At 47.5% G+C, this 24,069-nt stretch overlaps 2 protein-coding genes and 1 non-coding gene across 4 annotated transcripts; 1 reads left to right on the top strand and 2 right to left on the bottom strand.

Annotated features, from left to right (window-relative positions):
* Positions 1–25: 25 nt before the first annotated feature.
* On the bottom strand, positions 26–3,171 carry DNASE2 (deoxyribonuclease 2, lysosomal). Of its 2 annotated transcripts, XM_049877056.1 has the most exons (6): positions 2,879–3,169; positions 2,560–2,740; positions 2,388–2,466; positions 1,922–2,086; positions 1,631–1,828; positions 29–978 (listed from the first exon to the last, which is right to left on the bottom strand). In XM_049877056.1, the coding sequence occupies exons 1-6, from the start codon at positions 2,971–2,973 to the stop codon at positions 620–622; spliced, it is 1,077 nt and encodes a 358-aa protein (XP_049733013.1). In that variant the 5' UTR covers positions 2,974–3,169; the 3' UTR covers positions 29–619. The 2 variants fall into 2 exon arrangements, with proteins under 2 accessions (XP_049733014.1, XP_049733013.1); XM_049877057.1 differs by lacking the exon at positions 1,922–2,086 and having other exon boundaries at positions 26–978; positions 2,879–3,171.
* Positions 3,172–3,741: 570 nt separating this feature from the next.
* TRNAK-UUU (transfer RNA lysine (anticodon UUU)) lies at positions 3,742–3,815 on the top strand. The gene has a single exon. It is a non-coding gene; the product is annotated as a tRNA-Lys (tRNA).
* Positions 3,816–4,000: 185 nt separating this feature from the next.
* On the bottom strand, positions 4,001–7,825 carry KLF1 (KLF transcription factor 1). Its single transcript, XM_049877060.1, has 3 exons — positions 7,693–7,825; positions 6,007–6,832; positions 4,001–4,724 (listed from the first exon to the last, which is right to left on the bottom strand). The coding sequence occupies exons 1-3, from the start codon at positions 7,777–7,779 to the stop codon at positions 4,549–4,551; spliced, it is 1,089 nt and encodes a 362-aa protein (XP_049733017.1). The 5' UTR covers positions 7,780–7,825; the 3' UTR covers positions 4,001–4,548.
* Between the last annotated feature and the right edge of the window lie 16,244 nt (positions 7,826–24,069).

Genomic DNA, 24,069 nt, shown 5'->3' on the forward strand with positions numbered 1-24,069 from the left:
CACCCATCCCTCCCTCCCCTGACAGGGCAGGATCCCACGGTGTCTCATCCCCTGGTGCTGCTGTGCTTGGTGAGGATGGAACACCAGTCCTGGATGGAGGCCTGGACCCTTCCTATGGCTCCACTTCCAGCCTCGCCTACACAACAGCTGGTTTGCAATGCTGTTGAGTCCCACTGCCTGTCTGAAGAAAAGGCTAACAGCTCCACCCACCAATTTGCTTTTACTCCTCAACAATCCTGAGTGGGAGGTGTTATGATTCCCATTTCACAAACAAGAAGATTGAGTCACAAAGAGGTTAAGGCACACAGTTAAATTCACACGATTAGGATTATGGGACTCAAACTGAAGTCCAAGCTGGTTCTTGAACCTAATCTCTTATATGCTCTGCTGGGTTTCCTGGTGAGACAACTCAGTTCTATTCCCTACAGGGTTCCCAAAAACCAAAGCCCACTGTCGTTATCAAGTCAAGTCCAACTCACAGCAACCCTATAGGACAGAGTAGAACTGCCCCATACAGTTTCCAAGGCTGTAATCTTTATGGAAGCAGACTGCCACATCTTTTTCCTATAGAGTGGCTGATGGGTTCAAACTGCCGACTTTTCAGTTAACAGTCAAGCACTTAACCCCTGTGCCACCAGGGCTCCTTACAGGGTTCCCAGTCCTTTACCAATGGCTGGAAGGCCTTCCAGAGAGCAGGCAGCTGGGCACACAGTGTGCCCCCACCCCGATGTTCCTCTCTCTGGTTCCGGTTCATGTCACTCACACAGGTCCAGGGTCCTTTTGGGGCCACACACCACTTGGAATGGTCTTCTGTGGCACTGAAAGTTGGCCCCCCTGGCCCAGGGAAGGCTATCTCGGTTATGTCCAATACGTGCTGAGCACCTGAGCAGTTAGAGGGCAGAATGCCAGCAGAATTTTGCCAAAACTGGACCTGCAGGTTGCTGACAAGGGCTCCTGCCAACCAGCCAGAGTACAGGTCTGCAAAGGATGGAGAGAGAGCATTGGCAGGGTCAGGGCCACTGCTAGAGACTGAGGCCAGCCACTTCCCCTTTCTGAGCTCAGTTTCCTCAGTTGTCAATTCTTGGGAGCTCAGAAAATGACAGCATTAATATTAGTACAAAAACGAAACAAAACAAAAACCAAACCCGTTGCCGTCAAGTTGATTTTGACTCATAGCAACCCTGTAGGACAGAGTAGAACCGCCCCATGGTGTCTCCAAGGAGCGGCGGATGGATTTGAACTGCCAACTTTTTGGTTAGCAGTTGTAGCTCTTAACCACTGTGCCACCAGGGTCACTCTTAACCAATAAAAAAAAAAAACTATAGCCCTTCCTAAATGCTTTATATGCATCATTTAATTGAAGCATCACAAAATCCTTTGAGGCAAGTATCAGCAACCCCATTTTTTAGATGAATAAACTGAGAGTCAGTTTAAATCACACATCACACAGCCAGAAACCAAGATTTGAACACGAGTCTGTCAGTTCTTTACCTCTCATGTGATTATGGCTCCCAAAGAGAGCCAGTCTCTATTCTTGGTCTGCCCTCAGTCACACACACGCCAGTCACACACACGCCAGACACATCCTTTGCAGACAAAGAATTCCCCAACCCCCAGCCTCAGGACTCACCATCTCCAAAGTTTCCAAACTTGGCAAAGCTCTGGAAGGTGGCCCCTGCCTGTGATGTGAGTGTTACACTGCTGTTCCAGGGCCCTTGGCGAATGTGGTGGCCCTTGACCACTTCCTCCAGGTTAGGGAATTTCTGGGCAAAGGCCCCTTCCAGCTTGTGGTCATACACCAGGGGATAGGTGTAGGTCAGCTGTCTCCCTGGAGGTGGGATAAGGGAGGAGGAAGTGTGGGGGCAGCTCAGCATCTGACCTGGGCATCAGGGGCTTGCCCTGCCTCCCTGTCCCTGCTCACCAATTGTCAGGAACTGGGTGAGGGAAAAAGACACACAGAGTAGGGTCTGGCCATAATTTCGAGCACTATCGGGCCAGCTATATGCAGCAGAGGAGGCAGGCGGAGGGAAGCGCGGAACGCTGTGGACCAACCAGAAGCCCCCTTCTCGGTCCAGGAGCAGCACCCCTGTACCAGAAGAGCGGGATCAGTGGGGCTGCTCAAGGCACCCCAGTAAGCACATCCGTGACTCAGAATGCCCTCAGTTTACGGGGGCCTGGAATGGGTGTAGGCAGTGTCAGGACCACTGCTTAACTCAATTTCCCCAGCCATCAATTCTTATAGTCCTGCGGAATGACAACGTTAACAGAAGGTGAAAAAACAGACCTCCAACGCCTGAAAGAGTAGGCTCCCAGGCCGGTCAGGGGTCAGCTGGGACAAATTCATGGGGAAACCATGAGCTCCTCCCCAATCCCAACCCAGGCCTCACCCTTTGTGTGTCCACGGCTGGAAGAGTCCTGAACCCCGCTGGACTCAGGCGGCTGGTCATTGTAGAGCAGGAAGGCGAGCTGCGGGGTGGTGAACGGGGGCAACGTGAAGGTTCCCCCAAGGCGGGGCCTACCGTGGAGTCCCACCCTGGATTCGTCCCCCTGACCCTTCACCTGGCTGGCGTTGCTCTGATACAGCGGCAGCAGGCTGCGGCCCACTGCCCCTGCCGAGCTGCTGATGAACACCGCACCGTCGCGCCAGCCTCCCGAGGTAGCATCCAGGTACTTGTACCTCAGCCCGCTCCCGGCCGCGTCCCCAGGCCCGCTTTTGGCCGGCAGCTTGTAGACGGCGAACCTGGAGGTTGGGAAGCGGGTAGAAGTGGGGTAAGGGGAAAAGAGGGAACCCTAGAAACTCACCCTGGAGCGCAGGAATCCTGGAAGTCTCCTGGCTCCGCGCAGGTGTGGGGGAGGCGGTCGGTGCCCGAGCCCTCACCAGTCCACTGGCTGCCCAGAGTCCCCGTAGCAGGTCAGGGCCCCGGCAGGTACCCCGAGCAGCACCGCCAGGAGCACTGGGCGTAGCGCGTCCATGGGACAAAACCTGCCTCGTGACCGCAGGGTGCCAGGTCACGAGCTCCGCCAGACTCTGGCGGGTATGGCTCTCACTTCTCCAAATTCGCCTAGAACCCCCGCCCAAGTTTCCAGAGGATAGAGACTCCGCCCCGGAGACCAGACTGACTGCCCCGGTTCCCCAGGGGCGGGGCCCCGCAGGCCCCGCCCCCGCCCGGGCCGTCCCGGGGCCGCCTCTGGGTCCCGGCCGACTCAGTCTTTGATCGCTTCACTCCTCAGACCACTCCCGCTTCTAGCCAGGCCGTCGGTGTACAGCCTCCTGCTGCGCTCCCAGCCAGTCACAGCCCACGCTCCTCCCCTCAGTCCCGCTTCCCATTCGAACCTCCCGCAGCTCCTCCTTCTTCTCTCCACCCCGCCTCTAGGCTCCCAGGCACGAGTTTGGAATGTTTCCTTTCAAGCCTTTACAGCGGGGACCCAACCCTGTGTGACCTTTGCTTTCTTAAGAGGAGTTTGCTTTCCTTATTCTTCCCCTTTTCATTCTGATTTTTTTTCCTGTATTCTTCAGACCTAGCCCAAGGGTCACTTTGAATTACAGCCGGGTGAAAGTTACTGGGGTTTTGAAGCCCAGGCCGAGGCGCTCTTAAAAGGAGGGAGACCATCCCTGTGCATGTGTAAGGCAGCGGACAATAACATGTAGTCTGATGGTGGTGGCGGGGAGGAGCGGGTGAGGGGCGTCGCTGGGGCTTAGGAGCTGAGAGCGTACCTGGGTCCCAGTATCATCTCCAGGGCCCCCGGCTAGCTCAGTCGTAGAGCATGAGACTTTTAATCTCAGGGTCGTGGGTTCGAGCCCCACGTTGGGTGGAAGTTTTGGAAACCCTGGTGGTGCGGTGGTTAAGTGCTACGACTCCTAACCTAAAGGTTGGCAGTTCAAATCCGCCAGGCTCTCCTTGGAAACTCTATGGGGCAGTTCTACTCTGTCCTATAGGGTCGCTATGAGTCTGTTTGGTTATTTTTTTGGTATCATCTCCAGGGATACAGCCTCCTCCCATCTTCCAGTCCTCAAAACCCACAAAGTCAGGCCAACACTGAAGCTTTATGGGGGGCCGGGCATTTTTACAGAACCCATAACCATTCACAGCTGATGCCAGGCCGTGGTGGAGGGCTATGGCCAGAGGGCACTGCCACCGTGCAGAGCTTCGGGAAGGGTCTTGATGTGAAGCCCATTTCTAGACCCAGGGTCTCTGGGAAGCCCCCCAAGGTGCCCCCCCCCCACTGTCCAGGGCCGCCTGTGAGCTGATCTGAGGGTCCAGCTGTCTGAGCGTCCATCTGGATCAGTGAATCTGGAGGTCTGTCTCCCTGGGTCTGTGTGACTCTTGGACGTCTCTGTGTCGCTCCATGTGACTGAGAACATGTGGGAAGCTTCCTCTGAGGCTCCCTCAAGTCTATATATGTATGAGTCGATTCTAGATCTTTTGGTGGGTCTCTGAGTTCGCGAGTCCAGGAGCGGGTCCGTCCGTAGGAAAACCACCCCGCGTGGATCCACTAGCTCTTGTTCCAGCTCCATTCTCCAGGAGGGTTCAGGTGTCAGGATGGGGCTTAAAGGTGGCGCTTCATGTGCAGGGCGAGGTGATCAGAGCGCGAAAATGCTCGGGGACAGAGCTGGCAGCGGAAAGGGCGCTGTCCCGTGTGCTTCCGGTAGTGACGGGTCAGCTCGTCGGAGCGCGCAAACCTCCAGCCGCAGCCGTCCCAGGTGCAGGCGTATGGCTTCTCTCCTGGGGGCGAAGGAGCCGTGAGCACCACTGTTCTGTCCCCACCTCCCCGCCCCTGCACCTGGTGCACCCCTTTGCTATGCTCAAGCTGGAGCCAGGGTGAGTGAGGAGCCTAGAGAGCAAAATGTAAGGAGGCTCTCGCTCTCAGGTTCTGGCCCTGCATCTGCACCCAGGCTCACTCCTCTGTGACCCCGGACCTTTTTCCTCTGTATCTGCACCTGGCCGCACAGCCGTCCACATTTCCTGTGCTCTGGTACACTGTTCCTGCGTCCTAACACCATCCCATCTCCGTGCTTTGGCCCTGTTTCCTGTGTTCCAACCTCTCCCTTGCGCCAGGGGCACCCCCAGCTGCTGCCCAACCCTGTCCCTGGCCTTGGCCCCTGAGCCCAGAAATCCACTCTGTTGTTCTAGGCCCTGTCTCGGGTGATCTACAGTCTGATCCTGCTAAGCCTGGCGAATCCCTTGAGCCCTTGGACTGGTCAGTACATCCGGCCCCACCCTCTGTCCAGATCCCTGAGCATAGGCCCCGCCCCCTCCTTGCTTCTATTCCGTGGCCCCACCCCTCTTTCTCTCGCTGGGACCTGGCTTCTCTTTCTACGCCCTGCCCTCCTCTCTGTTTCCCAGCTTTTCCCCCTGCCCTCCTAGCCTGCCTCTGCATCTGGGCCCCCTCCTCTGTGACCCTCCCCTGCACCCTGAAACCTGCACCTGACCTGCCCCATTGTCTGTCTTCCTGAGTCTCAGCCACACCCAGTACACGGCTGGCTCCGTCTCCCCGGCAAACAACCCTCGCTTTATACACCTTACCAAAGCCCCCGAGCCCCTAATTCTGCTCTACCCTTGCCCAAACTTTAAACCCTGTGTCTTTGGCCTAGCCTGGCATTCCAGGGTTGTCCCCTCCGAGCAGTCCCTACTCTAGCCCCACGCCCTACGCCACTTGCCCAGCTTTCTGCTCCTGGGCCCACCCCTCGTGGCTGAGGGCTTACTCCTCAGTTCCTAGCTCTGAAACATTTCCCAAGTTTTCCAGGCCCTCTGTGTGCCCCCAAGCCCCTCCCGCACCACTGTCCTGCCCTCTGCCCCTGACCCTGCCCCTGAGGTTCCAGGCCTGCTCTCTGCTCTCTTTGCCCTGTCCGTTGCTCCAGGATTCCGCCTCTAGCTCCGCCTCCTGCGTTGCAGGCCAGTCCCCTTTGCCAGGGCTTGGCCTCGAGCTGGTGCCCTGGGTCCTTTTTTCCGCTCCCCTGCCCCAGCCTCTAGCTCCGCCCACTGCGCAAGGGCTCCGTCCCCTCACCCGTGTGCGTGCGCAGATGAGCCTTCAGGTGTGAGCTCTTGGTGTAGCTCTTGCCGCAGCCTGGGTGCGCGCACGTGTGTGCCGCCTGTCTCTTGCGCGCCCACGAGCGCCGGCTGCGCTTGCATGGCGCAGCCTCCCCGATCCCTTCTGGGTCAGCTACGGTGCCCCCTATCCCCGCGCCCGCAGTCCCAGTTCCCAGACAACTCAGGAAGTGGGGGGGCGCGGAGGGGCCGGGCGCGGACGCCGGGAGACCGCGGTAGAGCTGGAAATGCCCTTGATACTGCGGCACCGGGTACAGCGCGGGGTACCCGGACAGCAGGCCGTAGGGGGGGCCTGGCGCCGCGGGCACTGAAAACCCTGTCCGCGGGAAGTAGCTGCCCGAGGAGCCTGCGCCCGGCCCAGGGTATACTGGCTGCAGCGGCAGCGCCTTGGGTTCAGGGGTCGGGGCCAGGGTTGGGCCCAAGAAGGCGTCGGGGGCCGGGGTTCGGTGGGCCGGGCGCGCCCAGCCCGGGTGCTCCTCTGGACCCAAGAGCCCAGTCACGAGCCCCGGGCTGCTCGCGTACGCGCCCATAGTCTCAGGCGGCGGCGAGTATTGCCCCCCCGGGCCATCGCTGGGAGCCAGAGCGGTGGTCCTGGCCTGGCCGCTTGGCTCCGGGCCCGGGAAGTTGGTGAGGAGGAGATCCAGGTCCCAGGCGACGGTCTCGTCCCTCTGGTCGTCCTCATCCTCCTCGGGCACATCTTCTGATTCCGGCTTTACGTGAAGGGGCAGCCCTGTGGGGCCAGGGGGCCCTGGACCCAGGTCCTGCTGCTCATCGGAGCGCCACCACTGTGGAAGGGAGCCATCAATATGAGGTTTCCGCAGACACCCGGGTACCCTGCCCCATGACGGCTCGGCAAGATGCCCTGGTGGGGGCAGGCTGGTTGAAGACTCTGGAAAGGGGTCTGTTCGCCTGTCAGTCTGTCGCACTGCCCACATAACTACCCCCCCCCCACCCCCAGCTCCAGGGACAGGGGTTGCTTTGGTCTGGCTGGAGACAGTAGATAAGACCTCTGTTATCTAGAGCCTGAGAGGCACACTAGGGCATGGGGGAAGGGATGACGGCCAGAGATGGAAGGCTGGGGCCCAGCCTTGCCTCAGTTTCCCCCCAGAACCTCCCCCTCCTTCCCCATCCTCCAACAAAGTTAATTCCCAAACCCTGGCCATTCCCTGGGAGCACTGGTGGCGCAGGGATTAAAGCATTCTGCTGCTAGCTGAAAGGTCAGCAGTTCAAGCCCACCAGTGGTGCTCTGCAGGAGAAAGATGTGGTGGTCTGCTTCTGCAAAGATTTCAGCCTTGGAAACCCTATGGGACATTTCTACTCTACCCTGTAGGATCACTATAAGTTGGAATCGAGTTGACAGCAATGGGGTTTTGGGCCATTCCCTAGAAATTTTGCATTTCCCTCTGCTATCTGGGGTTGTCTCTATGAGCCTCAGACCCACATAGTGTTTAGCTCAGAGTCTCAGTTTCCCATTACAGAAATGGGTCCCAGAACCTCTGACCACCCACCCCCCCAGACCGAGTCCCCCACTCCCCAGTCCTGCGCAGGTCTCCTGAGTCCAGGCGAAGACTCAGACTCCAACCCTTATGCTCTGTGGCCATGCTCTGGAGCCCAGCCAGCCCACCTAGGCCTTGTCTAGCCCCACCTTGAGGAATTCCTCCTGTGTGTCCGGGAAGGGGCCCAGGGTGGTCAGCGTGTTGATGGAGGGCAAGGCCATCTCGGCTGCAGCCATGGTGGCTCCAAGGTCTGAGCGCCCACCTCAGGCCCTTAGGCTTCCTCTCCCTCAGCTGCCTTGTGGGCTCTGAGGCTCTGGTGGCCCCTCAGAGAGCTCCTTTCAGCACTCAGCTGATTGGCTGCGGCCCCTGATAAGGGCAGGCAAGTCAAAGGGGGGGGGGTTACCATTCCTGGGGAAACAGACCTCACCTCAGCCTGTTTGAGGCTGGGTCTTAAAGACTGCCCCTGCAGCCAAAGTCGGGTCAGATGTCAGGGGCTAGGGGTTCAGCGGTTGGGGGTTTAGAGGTTGGGTGTTCAGCTACTGAGTAAAGTGAGGCACTGGGTCCCCAAAGAAGGACAGACTTAGGGACCTGCTCTCAGTTTACCTTTCTGGAAAGGGGGGTGACAGGTGGAATGGGTATGCCGGGAAGGGGCTACAGGACCCCCTCTCCCCCAAGCAGGGCCCTGAAGCCCTCTCCCTTCCCAATAAATAGCAGCAACCGTGCTAGTGGCGGGATTTGGCACAAACTCCCTGCAAGCATTATCAGGCACCCCAGATGTCACAGGCTGCTATCAGGTGGGGGCCCAGAACAGCCAAAGCTCTGTCCCCGGTGAGTGGGAGGGCTGGGGGTTGGGACTTCATATTAGCTTGGCTTTAAAATGTCTGGGCTTTGAGCTCCCAGGGTCTGACCCTGTGGCAGCAGGGGGTCCCTGCCAATCAGCCCCCCATTATCTACCATAGTCTCTCATTCAGTGCTGCTGCAGGGAACTCAGTTTCGGAAGGCTGAGACTCACGAGACTACATCTGCCCCAGTGTGAAGGGATTCGGGGAGGGGGAAATCAGCTTCTCTCTAGGATGGGATGAGCCAGTTGCTTGAGGCCATAGGAAGTGTCCAACCAGCAGGAGACCTGCACCCACCCCTGCCCTGGGCCTGGCTGCTGCTTGATGTCCACCCCACACTGGGAAGGAATCTGAGGTTCTGCACCAGAGACTTCCACTGTGGGGCCCTGGGAGCCCAGAAGGGGAATATGGACACACATCACACATAGTTCATAGTCATACACAGCCATTCAGTTATATAGTGACATAAGTCCCTGGTCCCTCAATCACAGATTATAGTCTCTGGCTTACCGATGAAGAGATACACAATCCCCAGCAATAAAAGCACAACCATACACTGCATTTTTTTACACAATGTTATAGTCACGCAAGGCACTGACACAACCACACAATTACACACCCAACACAATCAAAAAGACACCTAGGGATTATTGGATATGTTGTCACAGAACTATAGAAGATGCAGTCACACAACCCTATCAAACGCAGGCGTAGCCTCAAACACACAAGCATAAAACACCACACAACCATTCACAAACACACAATGATATAGTAATACATAGCTGTACATCATAAAATCAGACACAGATGCAATCATCTGCAGGACCATATAGAACCTACAACCTTATGCAGTCACATCACCTGTCTTTATCACCGTGTGTAATTATTTACACAATTGCAGAGTTACCAATGCCCAACCATAGGGGGCACACAGGCAGCTACTTGGACGGGGACTCAAACACCTGAGAGCTGAGGGCACACGACCTCACCCAGACATAGACATATCACCAAAGACACACAATTGCACAGTTGGTACAGCACAAACACACACATCACACAAAAAGGCAAAAAATTATCATGTGCTGCAAAGGGAGGGGCAGCAATGTAAACACTATCCGGACACACTTACTAGGATGGCTATAATTTAAAAAATGGAAAAGAACAGGTGTTGGTGAGAATGTGGAAGCGAAATTGGAACCTCATATATTGTTGGTGCGAATGTAAAATTGTGTAGCTGTTGTGGAAAATAGTTTGGCGGTTCCTCAAAAAGTTAAACATAGAACTCATATGACTACCATATGACTCAGCAATTCCACTCCTAGGTATATGCCCAAAAGGCTTGAAAGCAGGGACTCAAACAGATACTTGTACACCAATATTCATTGCAGCATTATTCACAATAGTCAAAATGTGGAAACAACCCAACTGTCCATCAACAGATGAATGGATAAATACAAAGTGGTATATTCATAAAACGGAATATTATTCAGCCAGAAAAAGAAATGAAAGTCTCATAAACACCACAATGTAGATGAACCTCAAAAACATGATGCTCAGTTTTGTGTCAGAAACCAGACACAAGAGGCCATATATTGTCTGATTTCAAGCATCCAGACACAGAGGCTTCTGGCTGGAAAACAAGGCCCCTGGGAGTGTGTGGCCAGAAGGAACATGGACTTCCAAGGGTGGCAAGGCCTGAGCCTCGACTTGGGTTTCCCAAAATAAAAATCAAGTTTCCCCCCAACAGCTCCTGAGCTTGGGGAACCTCAACACTGATACTAGCTCCAGGGCAGGGAGCTTTAGGAAAAAGAGGGGGTGAAAGGAGAGGTGTCACTGGCTCAGGAGGAGGGAGGTGACCAGAAGACTAAGAGCTATGAAGAATCCTAGACATTTCAGGGTGGTGATGGACTTTCTGCTGTGTATGTGTGTGTGTGCGCGGTGGAGAGGGAGGGAAAACTGTTTTACTTGGAAATTAGGGATGAGAAGGGCCCAGAAGGTGAGAGAATTCAGGAGCACCCAGGTCCCAGCCACTTGGGGCTAGTGATCACACTCAGACACAATCCTACAATTATTCCCCTCGCACTCAGCTGGAGACGACGGCTGAGGCAGAGCACTGCACACAGACAATGACAGAGTGTCCACGTGGGAAGAATTGTTCTTGAGCAGGCAGAGGCCTGGCCTGAGAGCTGGGAGACCTGGATGCCAGTCCTGGTTCCTGCTCTGCACCTGTCCCACGGTGACTTTGAGCAAGATCCTTCTGCTGTCTGGGCCTTAGTTTTCCCTGTGGGAAATGAGTGGGTCATGGCAGATGTGTAATTTTCAGAAACAAGCAATACTATACGCCCAGATTCAGATACATGCCACATAAATGCTCATAAAAGGTCACCAAGGGGAGAATAACTGCACACGGTGTCATGATACACTCAGACACATAATTACACACAACTGCACATAGATCGAGTCACATGGACACATAGACACACCGTAACACTAGAAACACACAGACAGGCACACAAATATGCAGTCATATCATCACACACATCTGTCACTTTATTGTACTGTGGTGGCTGGCGTGTTGCTGTGATACTGGAAGGCTTGCCACCGTATTTCAAATACCAGTGGCGCCAACCTTGGTGGACAGGTTTCAACAGAGCTTCCAGACTAAGCACACTAGGAAGAAGGCCTTGGCAGTCTACTTCTGAAAAGCATTAGCCAGTGAAAACCTTATGAATAGCAGAGGATCATTATCTGATATAGTGCTGGAAGATGAGCCCCCCAGGTTGGAAGGCACTCAAAAGATGACTGGAGAAGAGCTGCCTCCTCAAAGTAGAGTCAACCTTAATGACGTGGATGTAGTAAAGCTTTCAGAACCTTCATGTGATGATGTGGCACGACTCAAAATGAGAAGAAACAGCTGCAAACATCCGTTAATAATTAGAACCTGGAATGTACGAAGTATGAATCTAGGAAAATTGGAAATCATCAAAAATTAAATTGAACACATAAAGATCGATATCCTAGGCATTAGTGAGCTAAAATGGACTGGTACTAGCCATTTTGAATCCGACAATCATATAGTCTACTATGCTGGGAATAACAACTCGAAGAGGAATGGTGTTGCATTCATCATCAAAAAGAACGTTTCAAGATCTATCCTGAAGTACAACACTGTCAATGATAGGATAATACCCGTACGCCTACAAGGAAGACCAGTTAATACGACTATAATTCAAAATTACGCACCAACCACTAGTGCCAAAGATGAAGAAATAGAAGATTTTTATCAGCTGCTGCAGTCTGAAATTGATCCAACATGCAATCAAGATGCATTGGTAATTACTGGTGATTGGAACGTGAAAGTTGGATACAAAGAAGAAGGACCAGTTGTTGGAAAACATGGCCTTGGTGATAGAAACAATGCTGGAAATCGAATGACAGAATTTTGCAAGACCAATGACTTCTTCATTGCAAATACCTTCTTTCACAAACATAAATGGCGACTATACACATGGACCTCGCCAGATGGAACACACAGAAATCAAATTGACTATATCTGTGGAAAGAGACGATGGAAAAGCTCAATATCATCAGTCAGAACAAGGCCAGGGGCCGACTGTGGAACAGACCATCAATTGCTCATATGCAAGTTCAAGCTGAAACTGAAGAAAAGCAGAGCAAGTCCATGAGAGCCAAAATATGACCTTGAGTATATCCCACCTGAATTTAGAGACCATCTCAAGAATAGATTTGACACATTGAACACTAGTGACCGCAGAACAGATGAGTTGTGGAATGACATCAAGGACATCATCCATGAAGAAAGCAAGAGGTCACTAAAAAGACAGGAAAGAAAGAAAAGACCAAGATGGATGCCAGAGGAGACTCTGAAACTTGCTCTTGAGTGGCGAGCAGCTAAAGCAAAAGGAAGAATTGATGAAGTAAAAGAACTGAACAGAAGATTTCAAAGGGCCTCTCGAGAAGACAAAGTATGATAATGACACGTGCAAAGAGCTGGAGATGGAAAACCAAAAGACAAGAACACGCTCTGCATTTCCCAAGCTGAAAGAACTGAAGAAAAAATTCAAGCCTCGAGTTGCAATAGTGAGGGATTCCATGGGGAAAATATTAAATGACGCAGGAAGCATCAAAAGAAGATGGAAGGAATACACAGAGTCATTATACCAAAAAGAATTAGTCGATATTCAACCATTTCAAGAGGTGGCATATGATCAGGAACCAATGGTACTGAAGGAAGAAGTTCAAGCTGCTCTGAAGGCATTGGTGAAAAACAAGGCCCCAGGAATTGAAGGAATATCAGTTGAGATGTTTCAACAAACAGATGCAGCACTGGAGGTGCTTACTCGTCTGTGCCAAGAAATATGGAAGACAGGTTCCTGGCCAACTGACTGGAAGAGATCCATATTTATGCCTATTCCCAAGAAAGGTGACCCAACCGAATGTGGAAATTATAGAACAATATCATTAATATCACACCCAAGCAAAATTTTGCTGAAGATCATTCCAAAACGGCTGCAGCAGTATATCGACAGGGAACTGCCAGAAATTCAGGCTGGTTTCAGAAGAGGATGTGGAACCAGGGATATCATTGCTGATGTCAGATGGATCCTGGCTGAAAGCAGAGAACATCAGAAGGATGTTTACCTGTGTTTTATTGATTATGCAAAGGCATTCGACTGTGTGGATTATAACAAACTATGGATAACACTACGAAGAATGGGAATTCCAGAACACTTAATTGTGCTCATAAGGAAGCTTTACATAGATCCAGAGGCAGTTGTTCGGACAGAACAAGGGGATACTGATTGGTTTAAAGTCAGGAAAGGTGTGCGGCAGGGTTGTATTCTTTCACCATACCTATTTAATCTGTATGCTGAACAAATAATACGAGAAGCTGGACTATATAAAGAAGAACGACGCATCAGGATTGGAGGAAGACTCATTAACAACCTGCGCTATGCAGATAACACAATCTTGCTTGCTGAAAGTGAAGAGGACTTGAAGCACTTACTAATGAAGATCAAAGACCACAGCCTTCAGTATGGATTACACCTCAACATAAAGAAAACAAAAATCGTCACAACTGGACCAATGAGTAACATCATGGTAAACAGAGAAAAGATTGAAGTTGTCAAGGATTTCATTTTACTTGGATCCACAATCAACAGCCATGGAAGCAGCAGTCGAGAAATCAAAAGACGCACTGCATTGGGCAAATCTGCTGCAAAGGACCTCTTCAAAGTGTTGAAGAGCAAAGATGTCACCCCAAAGACTAAGGTGTGCCTGACCCAAGCCATGGTATTTTCAATCACATCATATGCATGTGAAAGCTGGACAATGAATAAGGAAGACCAAAGAAGAGTTGACGCCTTTGAATTGTGGTGTTGGCAAAGAATATTGAATATACCGTGGACTGCCAAAAGAATGAACAAATCTGTCTTGGAAGAAGTGCAGCCAGAATGCTCCTTAGAGGCAAGGATGGTGAGACTGTGTCTTACATACTTTGGACTGTTGTCGGGAGGGATGAGTCCCTGGAGAAGGACATCATCCCTGGCAGAGTACAGGGTCAGAGGAAAAGAGGAAGACCCTCAACAAGGTGGATTGACACAGTGGCTGCAACAATGAGCTCAAGGATAACAACGATGTACAGATGGCTCAGGACTGGGCAGTGTTTCATTTTGTTGTGCATAGGGTCACTATGAGTTGGAACCGACACAGCAGCAGCTAACAACAAGAACAAACAACAACAACAAGGAAGACCAGTTAAGAGGACTATTATTCAAATTTACGCACCAACCATTAATGCTAAAGATGAGGAAATTGAAGATTTTTATCAACTTCGCAGTCTGAAATTGATGAAATGTGCAATTAAGATACCTTTATAATTACTGGTGATTGGAATGTGAAAGTTGGAAACAAAGAAGGAATGGTAGTTGGAAAATATGGCCTTGGTGATAGAAATGATGCTGGGGATCACATGACAGAATTTTGCAAAACCAATCACTTATTCACTGAAAACACTTTTTTCAACCACAAAAACAGAGACTATATACATGGACCTCACCAGATGGAAAACACAGGCATCGAACCGACTACATATGTGGAAAGAGGCAATGGAAAAGCTCAATATCATCAGTCAGAACAAGGCCAGGGCCTGACTGCAGAACAAACCATCAATTGCTGATACACTAGTTCAAGCTGAAGCTGAGGAAAATTAGAACAAGCCCACGAAAGCCAAAATACAACCGTGACTATATCATACCTGAATTAGGAGAGCATCTCAAGAATAGATTTGACATATTGAACACTAATGACCGAAGACTAGATGAGTTGTGGGAGGAGATGATACACGAAGAAAGGAAAAGGTCACTGAAAAGACAGGCAAGAAAGAAAAGACCAAAACGGATGTCAGAAGAGATTCTGAAAATTGCTCTTGAATCTTGAGTAGCTAAAGCAAATGGAAGAAACAATGAAGTAAAAGAGTTGAACAGAAGATTTCAAAAGGAGGCTCGAGAAGACAAAGTAAAGTATTATAATGAAATGTGCAAAGACCTAGAGTTAGAAAACCAAAAGGGAAGAAAACGCTTTGCATTTCTCAAGCTGAAAGAACTGAAGAGAAAATTCAAGCCTCAAGTTGCAATTTTATATGGACAAAAATATTGAATGATGCAGGAAGCATTAAAAGCAAATGGAAGGGATCTTATACACAGAAAACCCTAAGGAATCCTCCAGAAAACTACTGAAAGTAATAGTTCAGTAGAGTATCGGGATACAAGATAAACACACAAAAATCAGTTGGATTCCTCTACACCAACAAAAACAACATTGAAGAGGAAATCACCAAATCAATGCCATTTACAGTAGCCCCCAAGAAGATAAAATACTTAAGAATAAATCTTACCAGAGATGTAAAAGACTTATACAAAGAAAACTACAGTACCCTTCTGCAAGAAACCAAAAGAGACTTACATAAGTGGAAGAACATACTTGTTCGTGGATAGGAAGACTTAACATTATAAAAATGTCTATTCTACCAAAAGCGACCTATACATTTAATGCGATTCCAATCCAAATCCCAACGACATTCTTCAATGAGATGGAGAAACAAATCACCAACTTCATATGGAAGGGAAAGAGGCCCCGGATAAATAAGGCATTACTGATAAAGAAGAACAAAGTGGGAGGCTTTACTTTACCTGATTTTAGAACCGATTATACCACCACAGTAGTCAAAGCAGCCTGGTACTGGTACAACAACAGATACATGGACCAATGGAACAGAATTGAGAATCAAGACATAAATCCATCCACATATGAGCCGTTGATATTTGACAAAGGCCCCGAAACAGTTAAATGGGGAAAAGACAGTCTTTTTAACAAATGGTGCTGGCATAACTGGATATCCATCTGCAAAAAAAAGAAACAAGACCCATACCTCACTCCATGCACAAAAACTAACTCAAAATGGATCAAAGACTTAATATAAAATTGAAAACAATAAAGATCATGGAAGAAAAAATAGGGACAATGTTAGCAGCCCTAATACCTGGCATAAACAGTATACAAAACATTATAAAGAATGTAGAAGAAAAACTAGATAACTGGGAGCTCCTAAAAATCAAACACCTATGCTCATCCAAAGACTTCACCAAAAGAGTAAAAATAATACCTACAGAATGGGAAAAGGTTTTTAGCTATGACATTTCTGACCAGCACCTGATCTCTAAAATCTACATGATACTGCAAAAACTCAACTGCAAAAAGACAAATAACCCAATTTAAAAACGGGCAAAAGATATGAATAGACACTTCACTAAAGAAGACGTTCAGGTAGCTAACAGATATATGAGAAAATGTTCACGATCATTAGCCATTAGAGAAATACAGATCAAAAGTATGAGATTTCATCTCACTCCAACAAGGCTGGCATTAATCCAAAAAACACAAAATAATAAATGTTGGAGAGGTTGTGGAGAGATTGGAACACTTACACACTGCTGGTGGGAATGTAAAATGGTACAACCACTTTGGAAATTGATTTCGCGCTTCCTTAAAAAGCTAGAAATAGAACTACCATAGGATCCACCTATCCCACTCCTTGGAATATATCCTAGAGAAATAAGAGCCTTTACACGAACAGATATATGCACACCCATGTTTATTGCAGCACACTTTACAATAGCAAAAAGGTGGAAGCAACCAAGGTGCCCATCAATGGATGAATGGATAAAAAAATTATGGTATATTCACACAATGGAATACTACGCATCGATGAAGAACAGTGAGGAATCTGTGAAACATTTCATAACATGGAGGAAACTGGAAGGCATTATGCTGAGTGAAATTAGTCAGTTGCAAAAGGACAAATATTGTATAAGACCACTATTATAAGAACTTGAGAAGTAGTTTAAACTGAGAAGAAAACATTCTTTTGTGGTTTTGAGAAGGGGGAGGGAGCGAGGGGAGAGGGGCATTCACTATTTAGGTAGTAGATAAGAACTACTTTAGGTGAAGGTAAAGACAGCACACCATACAGGGGAGGTCAGCGCAATTGGGCTAAACCAAAAGCAAAGAAGTTTCCTGAATAAACTGAATGCTTCGAAGGCCAGCGTAGCAGGGGCAGGGGTCTGGGGACCATGGTTTCAGGGGACATCAAAGTCAATTAAAGGACATCTAAGTCAATTAGCATAATAAAATCTATTAACAAAACATTCTGCATCCCACTTTGAAGAGTGGTGTCGAGTCTTAAACGCTAGCAAGCAGCCATCTAAGATGCATCAATTGGTCTCAACCCACCCAGATCAAAGGAGAATGAAGAACACCAAGGACACATAGTGATTACGAGCCCAAGAGACAGAAAGGGCCACATGAACCAGAGACTACATTATCCTGAGACCAGAAGAACTAGATGGTGCCCGGCTATAACTGATGACTTCCCTGACAGGGAACACAACAGAGAACCCCTGAGGGAGCAGGAGATCAGTGGGATGCAGACCCCAAATTCTCATAAGACCAGACTTAATGGTCTGACTGAGACTAGAAGGACCCCGGTCGTCATGGCCCCCAGACCTTCTGTTGGCCCAGGACAGGAACCATTCCTGAAGCCAACTCTTCAGGCATGGATTGGACTGGACAATGGGTTGGAGAGGGATGCTGGTTAGGAGTGAGGTTCTTAGATCAGGTGGACACTTGAGACTATGTTGGCATCTCCTGCCTGGAGGGGAGATGAGAGGGTGGAGGGGGTGAGAAGCTGGTGAAATGGACACGAAAAGAGAGATTGGAGGGAGGGAACGGGCTGTCTCATTAGGGGGACATTGGGAGTGTGTAGCAAAGTTTTTTTTTTTTTAAGCAAGGTGTATATGGGTTTTTGTGTGAGAGACTGACTTGATTTGTAAACTTTCACTTAAAGCACAATAAAAATTATTAAAAAAAAAAAAAAGCAAATGGAAGGAATACACAGAGTCACTGTACCAAAAACAATTTGTCGACACTCAACCATTTCAGGAAGTAGCATACGATCAAGAACCAATGATAGTGAAGGAAGAAGTTCAAGTTGCACTGGAGGCGTTGTTGAAAAACAAGGCTTCACCAATTGATGGAATACCAACTGAGATGTTTCAACAAACGGTTGCAGTGCCGCAGGTGCTTACTCATCTATGCAAAGAAATTTGGAAGACAGCTACCTGGCCAACTAACTGGAAGAGATCCATATTTGTCCCTATTCCAAAGAAAGGTGATCTAACAGAATACGGAAGTTATCAAACAATATCATTAATATCACATGCAAGTAAAATTTTGCTGAAGATCACTCAAAAGCGGCTGCAGGAATACGTCGACAAGGAACTGCCAGAAATTCAGTCCAGATTCAGAAGAGGACATGGAACGAGGGATATCATTGTTGGTATCAGATGGATCTTGGGTGAAAGCAGAGAATACCAGAAAGATGTTTATCTGTGTTTTATTGACTATGCAAAGGCATTTGATTATGTGGATCATAAGAAATAATGGATGACATTGCAAAGAATGGGGACTCCAGAGCACTTAATTGTGCTTGTGTGGAACCTGTAGATAGACCAAGAGGCAGTTGTTCAAACAGAACAAGGAGATACCGCATGGTTTAAAATCAAGAAAAGTCTGTGTCAGGGTTGTATCCTTTCACCATACTTATTCAATCTGTATGCTGAGCAAATAATCTGAGAAGCCTGACTATACGAAGAAGAACACAGCATCGAGTTTGGAGGAAGATTCATTAACAACTTGTGATATGCAGATGACACAACCTTGCTTTTTGAAAGTGAAGAGGACTTGAAGCACTTACTGATGAAGATCAAAGACTATACCCTTCAGTATAGATTATATCTCAACATAAAGAAAACAAAAATCCTCACAACTGGACCAATAAGCAACACCATGATAAATGGAGAAAAGGTTGACATTGTCAAGAATTTCTGTGTTAGTCATCTAGTGCTTCTATAACAGAAATACCACAAGTGGATGGCTTTAACAAAGAGAGATTTATTTCTTCACAGTAAAGTAGACTAAAAGTCCAAATTCCGGGCATCAACTCCAGGTGATGGCTTTCTCTGTCAACCTTCTCATCAATCTTCCCCTGGACGAGGAGCTTCTTGGTGCAGGGACCCTGGGTCCAAAGGACGCGCTCTGCTTCCAGCAGCACTTTCTTTGTGGCACGAGATCAGCCAACTCTCTGCTTGATCCCTTTCCTTTTATCTCTTGTAAGATAAAAGGTGGTGCCAGTCATACCCCAGGGAAATGGACCAGGGATATGACCTGAGTAAGGGTGTTAAAATCCCACCCTAATCTTCTTTAACATAAAATTACAATCACAAAATGGAGGACAACCACAATACTGGGGATCATGGCCCAGCCAAATTGATACACACATTTTTGGGGGGACATAATCCAATCCATGACAATTTCATTTTACTTGGATCCACAATCAACACCCATGGAAGCAGCTGTCAAAAAATCAAAAGAGGCGTTGCATTGGGCAAATCTGCTGCAAAAGACCTCTTTGAAGTGTTAAAAAGCAAAGATGTCCAATGAGGACTAAAGGGCACTAACGCAAGCCATGATATTTTCAATCGCCTCATATGCATGGGAAACCTGGACAATGAATAAGGAAGACCAAAGGATTGATGCCTTTGAATTATGGTGTTGGCAAAGAATATTGAAAATACCATGGGCCTCCAGAAGAACGAACAAGTCTGTCTTGGAAGCAATACAGCCAGAGTGCTCCTTGGGAGCTAAGATGGCAAGACTTTGTTTCACGTACTTTGGACATGTTATCAGGAGGGGCCACTCTGGAGAAGGACATCATGCTTGGTAAAGTAGAGGATCGGCAAAAAAGAGGAAAATCCTCAATGAGATGGATTGACACAGTGGCTGCAACAACGTGCTCAAACATAACGATTTTGAGGATGATGCAGGACTGGGCGGTGTTTCGTTCTGTTGTACATAGGGTTGCTATGAATCAGAACCTATTCCACAGCACCTAACAAGAACAACACTATCACAAAGAACAGTGACACACACAAAACCAGTGAAACGGGGATACACACAGTGCCACACACACAATCACACAGAATACCAGCACACAAATTTACAATTACACAGACAAAAAACCACAGACATACAGCCACAATTACAGTCACAAAGTCACAGGCACACAGCCATTTGTAGTCATCAGACATATAAACACGCACAGTCACAATACAAACACTCTTGCAACCATATAGACACAATCATGTACTGATGTAGAACATAAACACAGAGATACATCCATGTTGTTTTTAGGTGCCTTCCAGTTGTTGTTAGGTGTCTTCCAGTTGGTGCTGGCTCATAGCAACCCTAAGTACAACAGAAGGAAACACCGCCCAGTCCTTCACCATCCTCATGATCTTCGCTATGTTTGAGCCCATTGTTGCAGTCACTGTGTCAACCCATTCTGTTGAGGGTCTTCCTGTTTTTCGCTGACCCTCTACTTTACCAAGCATGATGTCCTTCTCCAGGGACTGGTCCCTCCTGATAACATGTCCGAAGAACAATAGACGAAATTTCACCATCCTCTCGTCTAGGGAGCCTTCTGTCTGTACTTCTTCCAAGACAGATTTGTTCTTTTTTCTGGCAGTCCATTGTATAGTCAATATTCTTCGTCAACACCATAATTCAAAGGCATCAATTCTTCTTTAGTCTTCCTTACTCATTATCCAGCTTTCTCATGTTTAATAAAAAAAAAAAATTTATTTTATTTTATTATTATTATTTTTTAATAGGCGACTGAAAATACCATAGATTGTGTCAGGTGCACCTTAGCCCTCAAAGTGACATCTTTGCTTTTCAACATTTTAAAGAGCTCTTTTGCAGCAGATTTGCCTAATGCAGTACGTCATTTGATTTCTTGACTGCTGCTTCCATGGGCGTTGATTGTGGATCCAAACATAAAATTGTTGACAACATCAATCTCTTCACCATTTATCATGATGTTGATTATTGGTCCAGTTGTGAGGATTTTGGCTTTCTTTATGTTGAGGTGTAATCCAACTGAAGGCTGTAGTCTTTGACCTTCATCAGTAAGTCCTTCAAGTCCTCTTTGCTTTCATCAAGCAAGCAAGGTTTTGTCATCTGCATACCATACATTATTAATGAATCTTCCTCCAATCTTGATGCTGTGTTCTTCTTCATATAGTCAGGCTTCTCAGATTATTTGCTCAGCATACAGATTGAATAAGTATGGTGAAAGGATACAACCCTGACCCACACCTTTCTTAATTTTAAACCACACAGTATCCCCTTGTTCTGTTCAAATGACTGCTTCTTGGTCTATATACAGGTTCCACACGAGCACAATTAAGTGTTCTGGAATTCTCATTCCTTGCAATATTATAGCTAATTTGTTATGATCCACACAATCAAATGCCTTTGCATAGTCAATAAAACAGAGGTAAACCTCTTTCTGGTATTCTCTGCTTTCAGCCAAGATCCATCTGACGTCAACAATGATATCCCTCGTTCCCATGTCCTCTTCTGAATCTGGATTGAATTTCTCTGGCCGTTCCTTGTCGATGTATTGCTGCAGCCGCTTTTGAGTGATCTTCAGCAAAATTTTACTTGCATGTGATATTAATGATATTGTTTGATAACTTCCATATTCTGTTAGATCACCTTTCTTTGGAATGGGGACAAATATGGATCTCTTCCAGTTAGTTGGCCAGGTAGCTGTCTTCCAAATTTCTTGGCATAGATGAGTGTGCACTTCCAGCGGTGTATCTATTTGTTGAAACATCTCAGTTGGTATTCTGTCAATTCCTGGAGCCTTGTTATTCACCAATGCTTTCAGTGAAGCTTGGACTTCTTCCCTCAGTACCATTGGTTCTTAATCATATCCTACCTCCTGAAATGATTGAACATTGACCTATTTTTTTTTTTTTTTTGGTGTAGTGATTCTGTGCATTCCTTCCAATTGCTTTTGATGCTTTCTGTGTGGTTCAATATTTTGCCCAGAGATTCCTTCAAAATTGCAGCTTGAGGCTTGAATTTTTTTCTTCAGTTCTTTCATCTTGAGGAATGCAAAGCACGTTCTTCTCTTTTGGTTTTCTAACTCTAGGTTTTTGCACTTTTCATTATAATATTACTTTGCCTTCTCGAGCCTCCCTTTGAAACCTTCTGTTCAGCTCTTTTACTTCATCATTTCTTCTATTTGCTTTAGCTACTCTTTCATCCAAGAGCAATTTTCAGAGTCTCTTCTGACATCCATTTTGGTCTTTTCTTTCTTGCCTGTCTTTTTAGTGACCTTTTGTTTTCTTTCTTTATGATGCCTTTGATGTCATTCCACCAGTCATCTGGCCTTTGGTCATTAGTGTTCAATGTGTCAAATCTATTTCTTGAGATGGTCTCCAAATTTGGGTGGGATACACTCAAGGTCATATTTTGGCACTTGTCGAATTGTTTTCAGCTTCTACTTGAACTTACACATCAGGAATTGATGGTCTGTTCCTCATTCAGCCCCTGGCCTTGTTCTAACTGATGATATTGAGCTTCTCCATCATCTTTTTCCACAGAGGCAGTCGATTTGATTCCTGTGTATTTCACCTGGTGAAGTCCATGTGTATGTAGTGGCTGTTTATGTTGTTAAAAAAAAAAAGGCATTTGCAACAAATAAGTCATTTGCCTGGCAAAACTTTATCATGCAATCTCCTCCGCCAGATCTATCACCAAGGCCATATTTTCCAAAGTACCCATCCTTCGTCTTTCTTTCTAACTCTCAAGTTCAATTCACCAACAAATATCAATGTATCTTAACTGCATGTTTGATCAATTTCAAACTACAGAAGTTGATAAAAATCTTCAAGTTCTTCATCTTTGGCATTAGTGGTTGGTGTGGAAATTTGGATAAGAGCCATATTAACTGGTCTTCCTTGTAGGGATATGGATATTATCTTATCACTGACTGTGTTGTACTTCAGGATAGATATTGAGATGTTCTTTTTGACAATGAATGTGATACCATTCCTCTTCAATTTGTCAGCATAATATACCATATGATTGTCCAATTCGAATGGCCAGTACCAGTCCATTTCAGCTCACTAATGTCTAGGATATCGATGCTTATGTGTTCCATTTCATTTTTGACAACTTCCAATTTTCCTAGATTCATACTTCGTACAGTCCATGTTCTGATTATTAATGGATGTTTGCAGCTGTTTATTCTAATTTTGAGTTATGCCACATCAGGAAATGAAGATCCTGAAAGCTTGACTCCATCCATATCATTAAAGTTGACTCTACTTTGAGGAGACAGCTCTTCCCCAGTCATATTTTGAGTGCTTTCCAACCTGAGGGGCTCATCTTCTGGTGCTATATGAGACAATGGTCCACTGCTATTCATAAGGTTTTCACTGGCCAATTTTTTTGGAAGTAGACTGCCAGGTCCTTCTTCCTAGTGTGCCTTAGTCTGGACTCCATTGAAACAGGTCCATCATGGGTGACCCTGCTGGTATTTGAGATACTGGTGGCATAGCTTCCAGCATCACAGCAACATGCAAGCCACCCCAGTATGACAAAGTGACAGATGAATGTTGGGCATATCCATAAAAACTCACAACTATTAACAGGATCACACAAACTCACAATTACTATGACAATTACACTCTGTCACACAGACACACATACTTAGACTCATATAACACACAGTCAATCCCCAAAACAGACATGCGACATGAAGACAGTCACATAACCCCCTAGAGAAACATAATCCTACAGAGACACATAATCTCTCAGGCAAAATCCAACCTACACTGTCACACAGATACACCGTCATAGCCCCATAGCGTCACACGTCACAGACACACAGTCAATCCTACCCAATACAGATACACACTCAGGCACAATCACACACACAGACACAGTGTCACACGCAATCACTCACGCAGCTACACGTGCTTCCTGGGACAGACTGTCAGGTGGGGGCTAAATTGGGATTGCCCATCCATTGCACCTCACCCCCAGCACCCCGTAGCGGAGACCCTGAGGCCTGTCCTCCTAGTTTCCGAGACTCACCGAGACTCATTTGCCTAGAGCCTCAACATTCTAACTTAACACCGGGAGCCCCGCCCCGCGCCCAGTACGGGCCCCCTCCCTGCAACCGGCCAA

This window comes from Elephas maximus, chromosome 3 (assembly GCF_024166365.1).
Source record: "Elephas maximus indicus isolate mEleMax1 chromosome 3, mEleMax1 primary haplotype, whole genome shotgun sequence".
NCBI classification, from domain to species: domain Eukaryota; kingdom Metazoa; phylum Chordata; class Mammalia; order Proboscidea; family Elephantidae; genus Elephas; species Elephas maximus.